This window comes from Rhipicephalus microplus, chromosome 3, assembly GCF_043290135.1.
Source record: "Rhipicephalus microplus isolate Deutch F79 chromosome 3, USDA_Rmic, whole genome shotgun sequence".
NCBI lineage: Eukaryota > Metazoa > Arthropoda > Arachnida > Ixodida > Ixodidae > Rhipicephalus > Rhipicephalus microplus.
The window spans coordinates 39228958-39242175 of NC_134702.1; the positions used below are offsets into that span (position 1 = coordinate 39228958).

The 13218-nt window shown below is 45.8% G+C and overlaps 1 protein-coding gene across 1 annotated transcript; it reads left to right on the plus strand.

The window, feature by feature from the left end:
* Nucleotides 1–2948: 2948 nt before the first annotated feature.
* Nucleotides 2949–12735, plus strand: LOC142802846 (uncharacterized). Its single transcript, XM_075887906.1, has 4 exons — nt 2949–3079; nt 11369–11436; nt 11517–11609; nt 12434–12735. The coding sequence occupies exons 1-4, from the start codon at nt 2986–2988 to the stop codon at nt 12692–12694; spliced, it is 516 nt and encodes a 171-aa protein (XP_075744021.1). The 5' UTR covers nt 2949–2985; the 3' UTR covers nt 12695–12735.
* Nucleotides 12736–13218: the final 483 nt, after the last annotated feature.

Here is a 13218-nt window from a genome sequence, read left to right on the forward strand (position 1 = left end):
GTGCGGTGGCCTATGGTCCGGCAGTTACTGCACGTCTCGACCCTTGGTGTATAGGGCGTGCACAGAAGCAGTCCTCCACCATAAACAATCTTTCGTGGGACGGTGGCTTGTCCAAAGGTAATGAGAATCGATCGCGTGAGTCCCATTCGTCGAGCGTCTAGTACAGTTTCGTGTGGGTTGCGGGAGATCAAGTCCGCGAGTAGTTCTTGTGGTGATTCCTTCCAGTAGGCATTTGTAATAACACCCCTGACTGAGCCATCGGGGGGTGCGATGTATGCCGTCATCGCATACTCATGCTTGTCGTAGGTGATGCGCTGTAGCTGCACAAGCTTGAGCGCGTCCTTTTTATTCACCGCAGACACTGTGCAAGTGTTATTGACAGGGCGAATCCAGAGGGTCAGCGTAGATGGGTCGGTCAGCGCAGCGGCCTGCATGAGAGCGCTGAGGAGGTAGCGTGGCTGGAGCGTCGTAAGGTCAAGGCCTCTCTGGGAGCGGAACACCACTTTAAATCCGTCGGGTGGAAGGGGCGGTAGTTGCTTGATCTTTTGGGTGGTTGTATGGAGAACGCGCAGCTGCGTCGAAGAGCTCTGTAGCCCGGGAGTTGTGGCGGTCTGCGGAGTCTCGCGCGACTGGCTCGGCGTCTCTCGCACAGAAGGATCGGCATTCGTACCGTGGGTCGCGTTTCGTGTTTCCCGGAGGTTTGCCTGGGCTCTGAGGACTTGGGTCCAGTCCCGAGGGTCATACTGGCTTGGGTCCATGTCCGTGCCTTGTACTCGAACCTCCATGCTGGCCTAAGGTGAGGAGGCTGCGGCGCGACGCGTCGCAAGGCCTAGCACGGCGGTGGCGCGACGGGGCCTGGTTTTTGGGCCTGGTGGCCCTCCTGGGGCTCGCCGAAACCTCAAGAGGGGTTAGTGGAGAGCACTCACCTGTATGAAGGCGTTCGTGTTGTTGAGAGCACTCGAGATACCAGCGATTGGCAATTTTTGCTGTCGTGGTACGGAGCCGAAGCGAAGTGCTGCTGCACTCCAAGACCCCTAGCGGCCAATCCCTCAGGCGGCGGGTGTATTGAAGACGCTTGCGCTCGGCTTTCTTGGCTCGCGTCTCGTCGGGGTTACCCATGCGTCGTCTGCATTCTCGAACGCGATCGGACGCATGAACGCATTTACGGACGAATGGATGGACGCACGGAAGTATGAACGAATGGACGCTTCGCCCCACTCATCATCATTCACTCTGTGAATGTTCTGTGATTTTTTTCTTCAACCGTTCCTTTCCCTTTTTTCCCCTCCTTACCTTTTCATACCCATTTCCCTATCCCCAGTGCAGGGTAGCAAGCCAGAACTCTTCTTCTGGTTAACGTCCCTGTCTTTCCCTCAACTTCATTTTCTCTCTCTCTAGCTGACCGTTCACGCTAGATGATGTATGGCACGTGGCTGCGGAAAGCCAAAACTTCAAACACAGCAGGCCTTACCCTAACACGATGGTGTGCTCAGAATTCGCATTACACAGCATTATTATCGTTGAATTAATACTATTATTTTGTTAGGAGGATGGGGCTTTTGGAGATGGTTGGATCACAAATGCAGTGTAATCCGCAGTCGCAAGGGTCACGTGCTCAGTGTTCCTGCCCATGCTATTGGAAGACAGCCATGATTGCTGTCCTGCGAAACGCTTTGTGATGGATAACCAGATCCCTGTTTCGTGAAGCGTTCACTTTCACGTCTGCCGGGTATGTGTGTTGGTCAGTCAGTCAGTTGGTCGGTCGGTTGGGGAGTGGGTTAACCCGCCAAGAGGATCTGCCATAAATTGCGTGGCAGGAAACTTTGTGAGAAAAAAAAACAGAACAAAAGAAAACATGCATAAGTCTTCATGTAAATAACGGAATGAATCTTTTTTTTTAATTTTTAAAGCTGTCACAGCCACCTCAGTTTTCCAGGTGTTCTCTCCATTCGACGTTATACTTATTGCTGCAATGTAGGCCTTACTCGTAACACTGATCAGGAATTACTCGAACATTGAATGCTCCTCGCCTATAATCTGCGGTGTCCTCATGTCTTCAATGCCTTTTATTTACTCGTATGTCTGATGCACCGATCATGGCCTAACGTGCAGATTGTGAGGAAACAGGTTTGTACAACCTTTGATTTCTCACTTGATTTATCATAATGCACGAATAAAACATAAATTCACTGTTATTTTGATTGTTGTATTAAGCTTTGAGTTTTTATACATAGACAGGTGAAAGACTGGATCTTGACGTGTGATAAAAAGAAGGCCGGTGAAGTGGCAGGCGACGTGATGTGCACTGTTGGCCAAAAAACCTCTTGGCATCTTCAATTCTCACTACTTGTCCTCTTGTTGACCTTCAAGTGTGTTTGAGAACATTTAGAGGACGAAGACGCAAATGTCCGAGGGCTGGCCTTTTTTCGTTTCTGTGTGTATGTTACTTCACATATACAAAAAGAACAGATAAAAAATACGTCGAAGTGTCACGGCATTCCTGCGTCGCACGAATGACACTCGTTGGAATAGTACTGTACAGAAACGCATACTGTGGAGATGAAGCTTCCATACCAGCAGCACATAATTTTCGCTAAGCCTTGCAAGACAGTTTACCACTTCCGAGTAGATAACTCGTAATACGTTTGCGGTAACATCGCGTGAGTTGAAGTGAAGAAACTATCGATCTGTTAGAGCGCCCAGACTACTTATGGAAAGTAGCTGCGCCGCATGAGTTCCACTGCGTATAACTACTAGAAAGAATACATGGGGCAAATGCACATGCGTGAATGGTAAGGGGAATAACCGCTTTTGAGCTACAGATTGTTAGACTGCTCCTAAAAGTTCGTTCACAGGTTGACTTTTATTAGTCACTTTTGTTTGTTTTTGCTGCTCATGATTACACCTAAATTTTAATGCTTTACAACGTGATGATGGGCAGAGTGAAAAGCACAAATAAAAGGGAAAGTGCGCTGCTCGTGGTACATGATCATTAAAGCCAGTGAAGCCCTTCTTGCGCCACCGTGCTTTCCGTGTGTGGCTCTTAGAATGGGCTTCTTATATCTTCTATTTGCGTTTGGTAAGAACTTACTGTTTCTGTTTTATACTTGGAATCGCGTGTTTAGATAATAACAATGACAATTGTCGGGGTTTAACGTCCCAAAACCACAACATGATTATGAGAGATGCCGTAGTGGAGGGCTAGGGAAGTTTTGATCATTTGGAGTTAGTTCTTTGACGTGTATATAAATCTAAGCACACGGGCCTAAAACATTTTCGCCTCTATCTAGAATGCAGCCGTTGCGGCAGGGATTCGATCCTGTGAGCTTCGGATCAGCAGCCGAGTGCCTTTGCCACTAGACCACCATGGCGGATGATCATGTGTTTAGAGATTTTGAATTAAAACGTAGTCAACCCATGTGTAAAAATTTAGTAAAGGAAGCTGAGACTAACCCCCGTATTCAGAAACGCTCCTTGCCTTGAACTTGACTAAGACCACCATGGCGGATGATCATGTGTTTAGAGATTTTGAATTAAAACGTAGTCAACCCATGTGTAAAAATTTAGTAAAGGAAGCTGAGACTAACCCCCGTATTCAGAAACGCTCCTTGCCTTGAACTTGACTTGAAACCACCTTCAGTGCAGCGCGTTTGAAACGTGCCTGTGCGTTTGCGCTGCCTTTGCACCGCCTACGGACAGCGCGCGAGAAACGCGTTTGTGTTGCATTGAAGTTAGTGACAAGTCAAGTTCAAGTCAAGCAGCGTTTGTGAATACGGGGGTAAGAATAACGAGTTTTGAAAACTAAGCCTTCTTTTTCTCTTAATTTACTCTTCTGACTACGCATCACCATAAGAGTACTGCATGGACCAAGCCGATTGGCTACCTGACCTACCGTATCTTTGTGGTCAGTAGTAAAACTTGTTTGTGGTCGATGTTAATAGCTCGAGAGTGTGGAAATTATACATAATCCTGCTAATTTTCTTTCGGCTTAACAGGGTAGTCAACTGCTCATTTCTACAATACTTGGGTAGCTGCTACCCCACTGCGATATGGCTACCTGATCCTTTATTGGGGTCATTTGTCATTTCACGTTGCCACACTTCATTGTTGCCGTTCGTAAATTAATCACGAGGGTGGCGAACAAACGAGGGCGGTTATCCGAGGAGAACCTTCGTAGACTCTTTTACGCCTTCCTAATGAGCCACATCAACTACATCGCCTTGGCCCATGAGTGGAGCAGGAGGGATGAAGCCCGATTAGAATCAATAATTCGCAAGAACATAAAAAAGGTACTGGGTCTCCCACAGAGCACCAGTACAGAACATCTATTGGCGCTGGGTGTCCACAACACCTTCAGTGAAATAATAGAGGCACAACAGGTCGCGCAAGTTGCAAGACTGGCTTCCATGGAGGCTGGCAGATAGTTACTAGCGCATATTGGTATACGGTCTCCCATTTCCAGACAGAGGGAGTGCGCGCTCCCTATCAAAGTCAGGGAAATGTATACAGTATGTCAGTTACCTAGAAACATGCACCCCCAATACAACTGCGGCAGACGCAAAGCAAGGGCCAGAGCCCTTTTTCGAACAGCGGCTACGATTGAGGACAATGTCGCCTTCGTTGACGCAGCGCTATACGCAGCTTCTAATCACTTTGTTTCAGCGGCTACGTCGTTACGGGGAGAGCTGCTGACATCACTTACGCTCGAAAACTCGGATGCCGACAAAGCCGAGCAGGTGGCAGTGGCCATCGCCATGGCCACAAAGAACCATTCTACAATTTACACGGACTCGCGAGCCGCCACTAGAGCATTTATGAAAGGCTCGGTGTGCAAAGAAGCCGCGTGCTTTCTCTCTGCTGCATCTTGGACAGGCAAAAAGCATATAATTTGGTTCCCTGGTCATGTGGGCAGTGATGTTCACGAAACCATCCCAAACGCCAACGAACTTGCACACTCCCAGGCGCCAGGTCTCACACACCGCGCCGGAAGTGGGAACTCGGAGGCTGAGGGAGGGCAGTGGCAAAGGGACCCTCTTCTCACTTTCAACGAGGTCTGCAAGCTCTATCAGCTAGGGCGTAAGAAGTTTCCGCTTCCACACCCACACCTAAACAGACCACAGGCAATCACCCTGCGAATGTTACAAATACGTATCCATGTCCGTTTATTTGGTCAAAACTCGTAGACGGAATAGACCAACGCTGTCCGCGCTGTGGTCATCCGAGGTGCACCCACCAGCACATACTGTGGCAGTGTCACGACTTGCACGGGGGCTCAGGGTCTCCCTCCACTGAGGAAGACTGGGTCCAGCTTATCAGCAGCTCCGCAAAGGACCAGCAGCTAAGGGCTGTCCAGAGAGGCCGCGAAGTCGACGAGGGCTTTAACCTCCCGGTGCCATCGTGGGTGGGGCCCCCAGACGGTACCCCCTGACGGGGGCATTCTCGTATTCTCAGGACCAAATAAAGGTCCTTGACTGACTGTTGCCTTTCGTGGTTGTATGTCATTGTTTCCCGCATGACGGTTGCTTTTGCCTGTAGCAATAGAAGTGTTGAGAAGTACGGGGGGGGGGGGGGAGATCCCCTTACCAGCACGGAGGAAGACAGGCACGGAGGAAGACAGAAGCTGTTTGACACGGACTCATGTCGCTCGGTTTATTGATACTTTATTGTTCCTTTGGGGATAATGTGGTCTGCTTGATGAAACTGCTTACTGTGTGTTAATTTACAGTGTCAGAATTTGTTTATGTGTGGAAATGTTTATTTCTTACAGGGTGCATATTTTGTCGTTTGCATTACTTGAGCACATTCATGTATAAATTCACTCGCACTATTCTAATAATCCCTCCGAAGGATTTGCAGTATTTGAAATTAAAAACAAAGAAATAACTCTCCCTTGGGGCGTCAGCACTAGGGCGCTGCAACAGGGTCATTTACGATGCTGCATTTAATTATTCAAGATAATAAAAGAGAATACCATGTTAATACTATCAGTACATCTGGAACATTATCTTTCATTTATCATTTACGTTAACTATATGAATGAGTTCATATGTTTACCGTTAAGTAGCATTGCATTAAATGACACCAAAATTATCACAAACATTTTGCTTCCTTATAGGTTATCTTTCTCGCATATCCTTCTCCCACCTTTTATTCTCCTCTTTCTCTCTCTGCCCCTTAATTATTATTTTTTTGTTTCACAAAATCTACTGCCGTATGCCTCGTGGCTGATCCCCTGTGGTGTGTTGTGCCATTCTTCCGAAAATAATCATAATCATCAGTGATAGACGGGTATTGTCTCCATCGTGTTCGACACAGAATATAAGTGTGAGGCTAAACGTGGTTCGTTCGTCTTGCATTGGTGGCATCCGCCAACAGAGGGGGATCGGCCTCTGTGGGTGGGTGCCACAGAACCGAGTGGCAGGATCTTTGGGTTAGTTGGTTATGTATTTCAAAGCATGCAATGAATTTCAGTAAAAATTTGCGTAAACTTTGTATGAAAATGCTAGACGAGCTAGCGGTCACGCAATCAGATAGTCTAATTTTCAGCTTTGTGGCTAGGCCTTGTTTTATTCTTCAGCTGCGCTTGCTCTTACCTGCGTCAGTGTCCATTAAGTTCTGCAACAATGTACGTCACTCAGATCTCCTGAATCACTTAGCAGCATAAGAGGTACTTTCTTGTGAGACTGTTCGCTGTACAGCTAATGTGACGAAGGCATTGAAAGTTTCCAGCTTTGCTTACGAGCATGATGTCAGGAGCCTATTGTTTGCCAGTGGGGAGTGGCAAATGCGCTGATTCACATTCAAATGAGTCGTGTTGCTTTTAAGCGTAGGCTTCAACCATCAGCTGCGGCTAACGGCAACTCACCTTTTCTTCGCTATGATTACTTGACTGAATGAGCTATGTAGGATGGTTAGGTACTGTAGTTAATAATTCAGTCAGAACGACTCGGCTAAGCATCCGGAAAAAGTCGTGAACAGGGAATGTGTGCTCGACCATCCGACATTCCGACAAGCGGACTTGTCTTCTTCAAGGCTTAGCTATATTCTTGAAGAAGACCTAGCCACTTGTCCAAACGTCCGCTTGAGCACACGGCCCTTGTTCACCGATTTTTTTCTATGCGAGCTTTATTATTTCCTTTACTGCAGTTTTTCGACCAAGCGTATACTTTTTTTGCGTGTATGGACGAAATGAAGGATGGAGAAAGAAATATGATTTAAATAAACCTTCCTTTTTTGCGACCCTGTACGTGGGGAAGAGTATGGTAAAGGGAAGAAATGAGCTTAGATTATTTTTTTTATGCGTTGCACAGTTTTATGCGTTGCACATACAAGCATTTTCGCCATGTGTGCGACTGTCACGTGCCCAATCGCTATATTTACGAAACGGTGAACCAGGGCTCTCCGGTGCTCACCCGTGCCATGTAATGAAGATGCCATGAGATGATTAATTTTCGAATAATTCACACAATACGCTTCTGTGCTACAAATGCCTACCCCAAATATTGAGTGAAATTCGGTGATTGGGAGGCCCAAGCCTGAGGCCGCTTAGATGGCCCATGGGCGCTGTTGATCTCGCAATGTTGGCTCGCTGGACGGCACATATGGGGTCTTGGAGTTCTGAAGTGAGCAGTGCAGCCATCCACCATGCCATCAGATTTTGAGCAACAGAAATTGCCAGTGGTCGACGCCAGTAACTTGGGCTAAAAGGAAGACTGTACAAACATGCTAATTTGCCATTGGCCTAACAGGGCAGTTCGCTGCTGGTTTCTGCCATAATTTGCTAAGGCATTGTTATTGTTGCTACTAAGATTCTGCGAAATGTTGCCAGATCATTTTGAAAAGAACCTGCCGCTTCGTTTCGTTTTGCTGATCCCCCTTTTTCAATCGTAAAGTAGTTAAAGGTAAATTCTGGTGATTTACTTTACGCGTTGAAATTTCGATCTTATTTTCAAGCACATCATGGTGGCAGGTTGCCGTTAATTTTTGACTGACTTACGTTTTGAGGTGTGCCTGAATTTGAATACACGAACACTTTTTTTTACTGAACATCAGTCTCGCCATTTTATTACTAATAATTAGCAACTCTGCAGAGTAGTTTTGTAAGTCAGATAAGATGGTGCATTGCTTACAAACTTTCTGTTTGGTTCTAAGGCTCACACTGCAGTAAGCTCTGTTTTATCCTCTCGCGAGGACGTCCGCATTGAAAAAGTTGAATCGGAAGCAAAAAAAGCTATGCAAAGACCTTAACCTCTCTCGAGTTGTCGGTGGCATCACAAATAGTAAGCATGACTTTTTAAAAGTGTTTTTTAATGCAAAGACTCACAAGAGCATTATGCCTTTTAGGGTAATTGTTTCAGAATGTGATACTTGGCAAAAATCGATTGCTACTTTTTTGCAAGAACAGTTGAACCGGCTTGACGTTGATGATCCTTTCATTGTAAAAAGTTCTGATCAAGTCATAAATTATGTGAAAACTTGTGTTGATGAGCATGTTTATGGTTTTTCAGTCGACGTGACTGATTTGTATTATTCCATTCCCCATGATCAGTTGCTTCCTGCGGTTGAAGAGTGCATAGATTTGTTTGGCTCTGTTAGATTTCAAACCGAGTGTGGTGTTCCTGTAAGTCGGTTTTTAGAACTTTTATCATTTTACCTCAAGACGACCTACATTTCATGGGATGACAAGCCTTTTATTCAAAATGACGGAATCTGTATCGGGTCTTGCATTGCGCCCATTTTAAGCGACATATTTTTAAGCAGAATTGACAGATCGATTTACCTACATCTTGATAATTTGAAGATAAAAAAAGTGTTCCGGTATGTCGATGACTATCTTGTTTTATTAACTAACGACACGGTAGCGGACGAGGCAGGTTTGGCAAAAATAATTTTACATTTTTCTGAGTGTTTTAAACCGTTGACTCTCACACACGAACTACCTGAGAGCAATGCCATAAAATTCCTCGATGTCCTCTTCACATTTCATCCTAACCGCATATGTTGGGCGTACCAACCACGTACGAACAAACCGGTCCTTCCGTACCAATCAGCTCACTCTAAACTAGTGAAAAGAGGCATCATCAGTCATTGTTTTCGACATGCTTTAAGCAAATCTTGTGAGCACGAAATCGCCAATAGTTTTCATAATCAGTCAGACCGTTTGTTGAAAGCAGGTTATCCTATGCACGTCCAAACTTCAGTTGCAGAAGGCTTGCTTCGTACGCTTCGCAACCCAGGATGTACAGCGAGTCGTGATGCCGAGAAACCGAAGCACCTAGTCGTCATACCATACTTTCACAAGATATCGCACAACCTAAAGAAATTAGCTAAGCGCTCTGAAGTTTGGGTTGTCTTTTCGGCTCCCAAGAAGTTGGTCAGCCTTTGTGGCCTTCATGACCGTGACAGAAAACCCAAAAAGTGTAGTAAGAAGCATCCAACTGTTTATGTTACCTGCATCATATGCGTTGTTTATCGTATCCCGCTTTCTTGTGGTAAAGAGTGTATTGGACAGACGGGCCGTTGCCTTAATGATCGATTAAGAGAACATTGTAATAATGTGAAAAAACGGCCAGGGGAGTTGGTTGGCCATACATTGTAAATCCTGCGGCTGCGCGCCGATATTCATTGCATGCACAGTTATCAAGAGAATGTTTGATAAGCTTACTAGAGAGATTATTGAGGCTGAGGCTATCGCTTCACTGGGGTCTAAGTGCGTCAGCACTCCCTCTCTTACGCTTAGTGATAAAGAATTGTATTTTCTAAGACTTTAATTTTTTGTGCGCATCATTCATGTCATGTGATATTTTTTGGTGATATAGGCGAGCGTGCGGTGGTAATAAACATTATGTTGGAAGTTAGCGCCTGTGCCGTGTGTCCTCTTCTTGTGTCCCCGTTTCTTAGCGCTATTTTCAGTCGTCACAATGCACCAACAAGCCCAAATTTCGACAGTGTTTCTATACCACTTCCGGTGCACTTTTGACGAGATGTAGAATGTACAGCGAGTGCACACATCAGGCTATAGGCGTGCTCACGAGAGAAAGGGGGTGTCAGTCCCCTCCCCTCTTAGTCATCTAAAAGGGGAGGCACTACATCTTCCCCGTACATTAATTTAATAGGAAGGGGGCGCTGTGAAAAACCGTCGCAAACCTTCCCTCTCTCTGAAAGAGAACTTGCGCACGCCTATTGTTGCGACTCCGGTTTCTGCGGGTGTCATTCTGGTAGCAGGCCCCCGTTCTAGGACCCATCGACGAACAAGTCAGATGATGCGCTCATAAGAACGACAACAATTTATTTACATGGTTGGTAACTGAGAATTCGAAGAGAGGTGATCAAGTGATCAAGTATGAACCAGAACTCAAGAACTTAACAGAAGTACTGAAAATATACAAAAGATTTTCCGCTTATATAGTGCCGCGTTGCCAACCCTGGGCGCATTGTCCACGGCTTCAGCCAATACGGCGCTCGATGGTCTAGGTGCTCCACCCACGAAGGCGGGGAAAGACACCACACAATGCACGTGCAGAGAGCACAGACTACAAGATGCCCAAAACGCACTGCACCAACGTTTTGCCCACGTCAACCAAGATTTTGTGCACATTCGATGATCCTAGATGACCTTAGTTTCCAAGAACCCTTCGGCCGTAGTGTGAGGTTCGGAAAACCGGTTCCCGGTACACGTGCCAAACTTACCTGACTGCGTTGTGGCAGGACAGCGTAGTGGACTGACAGCTTATCGTCAAACCTGCCACTCCATTTAGCCAATGCCATGGAGAGAGGGGAAAGAAAGAGTGGTCGACTAATCCCTCGTCATCGAGGTGCTGAGGCGTGCTCCCGCAAGGGGTGTAGAAGATAGTGCCTTTTTCCTTTCCATCAACCACATATTCAATCCCTTATCGTTTGCTAGAAGTTACTGCTTAACTGCAAATTTCAGGGGCGTCGCTTCTCCCCGAAGAAGCTTTGCTTCTCCTCGCCAGGTGCAGCTACAACTGGTTTGGGTTTTAGCTTTCAGCCCAAACTGAAAATACCACGCTGGTTCCGGTTTCTCTAGATCCACGGTGACCTCGAAAGTGGCCCAGTTGCCTCCTTGTTTCTCTAGAAAGCCTTGAATGAAGTGTCGAGTTCACAATGACCTTTCTTTGCTCGTCCGTTTTTTCTTGCACGAACCGGTCCTGGAATTTTTTTTTTTTCACCTTTTGCTGTCAGGAAATCAACCCGTCTTAACGGCACATCCTTGCTTGGAATGCGTCGAAATATTTTCGTCCAGTTCACAAACGCCAAAAGAACTTCAATAATCATGGCGGTCATAACAATATTTCAAGGTCAAGTCTGAGGTGGTGACACTCAAAAGTTGGGTCGTTACATGTTTCAGTGCCGCTTCTTCATGGCCAAACAGCCGGGCAGCAATTGTGCCCAAACAAAACATGGGATCCTATACAGGTAATGCCTATGATAACTGTTTAACTTTACTTCTTTATTCCATGCCTCGAAATGTTGAATTTGGATCAATATCTATGCAGGACAAAATGTGGAACCGCTGCATTTACTATTGTCAGGAGGACCCAACGTCCCCTTGGGAGAAGGGCTATTTCTACAATTTCACCACATGTTTTGTAAGTTAACTTGAAGTTTGATTTTTATATCTTAGGTTGATTTGATGGCGAACCTACCAGCTAGATTCAGCATAACAGAAAAGCACCACCCTTACCTTATGCCAATTCTGTTCACAACACGTTATGAACTTCACACCAGGAAGACTACTGCTCAAACCGCTCTTCAGACAGCTCTTCAGACAGTATGTTGGCGTATTACGCAACTATAATCAAAATGTCTCTAAGCACAAACACACACATGCCTCCAAACACAGACATACGCACGCACATGCACACAAACACATACACCTACACGCACACAAACATACTCAGACACACACACGCACACGCGCGGCCACGCACACACACACACACACGCACTCACACACAGACATGTACGCATGCACACCACAGAACGCGCGCGCGTGTCTGCACTGCGAATGAAGGAAGCCTGTTACTGGCCATCGATTTGGCTTTACGTACGATTAAGGTAAAATGTACCTGAAGAGACCAAATATCAATGCATGCCGCAGGCAAGTTTTTCCTGTGGCGTAACTCGCCTGCGGCATAACTCGCCTTGGTTTTAAACACGTTAAAATGGACACATACATCTCTACCTCTTCTACCTCATATAGGTACTGATACACATATATGTCGATCTGTCAGGTAATCATTGTAACCTTGGAAACGTTTTGAAGATTATTTGTTGGTCTCTGTAAAGTGTTCATTTAACATTCCTCCTGTTCTGTCAAAAGTAAATTATTTATCCTGCTTCAAGAGTAAAGTATGAATGATTAAAAAAGATTGAATGTGATAAAACAAGTGTCTTATTTTTTTCTCTTTAGTACACCCCGCAGAAAAACGGAACGTGCTATGACGGTTTATGCTATGGAGAATTACCACCAGGCGTGATAGTTCCCAGCAGCACGTCCCCAACTAAAGGTGTTGAAATAAAAAGCACGACAGCAAGCACGCCCACCATTGAGTCCTCAATTACCACCTCAATTACCACAGTATCGACTAATAAGAAACAAAAAAAGAAAAAGAAGAAACCGTCGAAGGGAAATACATCGAAGACTAATGAACCGAAACTCATGGAGTGGTAGGCAATAAATGTTTGAAGTTGGTCCTCTGCCTAAATCAATAAGGCGCATTGAGAGTAACTGTTTGCAATCTGACAGAGTCGTGCGGTAATAATTGCCCGAAATTGATACCAACTACTCTCTAAATATATCTGTAGTTCAGTCAGGTAATATTTGGTCCACGAAAGATTATTTACGAAGGTCTGTCACATGTATAACGCGTGGTCATAGCCCTTACAGCCACTTTTCAGTAACTTGGCACGATGGATTGGTGCCTGATGAGTGGAAGTGCCGTCGCCTGGTGCCTTCAAAGTCTCCATTGGATTTGACATCAGACCGGCCTATAGCACTAGCAAGCTGCGTCGGCAAGGTCATAAAGAGGATGCTGCTTACACGCATGGAATGCTACCTGGAACATTATAACTTATATCCTGATGCTATGGCTGGCTTTCGACGAGGTCGGTCCTCAATTAATAGCGTCATTGACTTAGTGACTTCTGTTCAGCAACAGAAAGCTAAGAAGCGGCTGTCGGTAGCTCTGTTCTTAG

What these genes read in the sequence shown, in the direction of transcription:
- LOC142802846 (XM_075887906.1), top strand. Translation starts at nt 2,986, where the DNA reads ATGATCATTAAAGCCAGTGAAGCCCTTCTTGCGCCACCGTGCTTTCCG. An exon ending in ATATCTTCTATTTGCGTTTG is followed by an intron (nt 3,080 to 11,368) that starts GTAAGAACTTAC and finishes TACATGTTTCAG; the next exon opens with TGCCGCTTCTTCATGGCCAA. An exon ending in ACAATTTCACCACATGTTTT is followed by an intron (nt 11,610 to 12,433) that starts GTAAGTTAACTT and finishes TTTTCTCTTTAG; the next exon opens with TACACCCCGCAGAAAAACGG.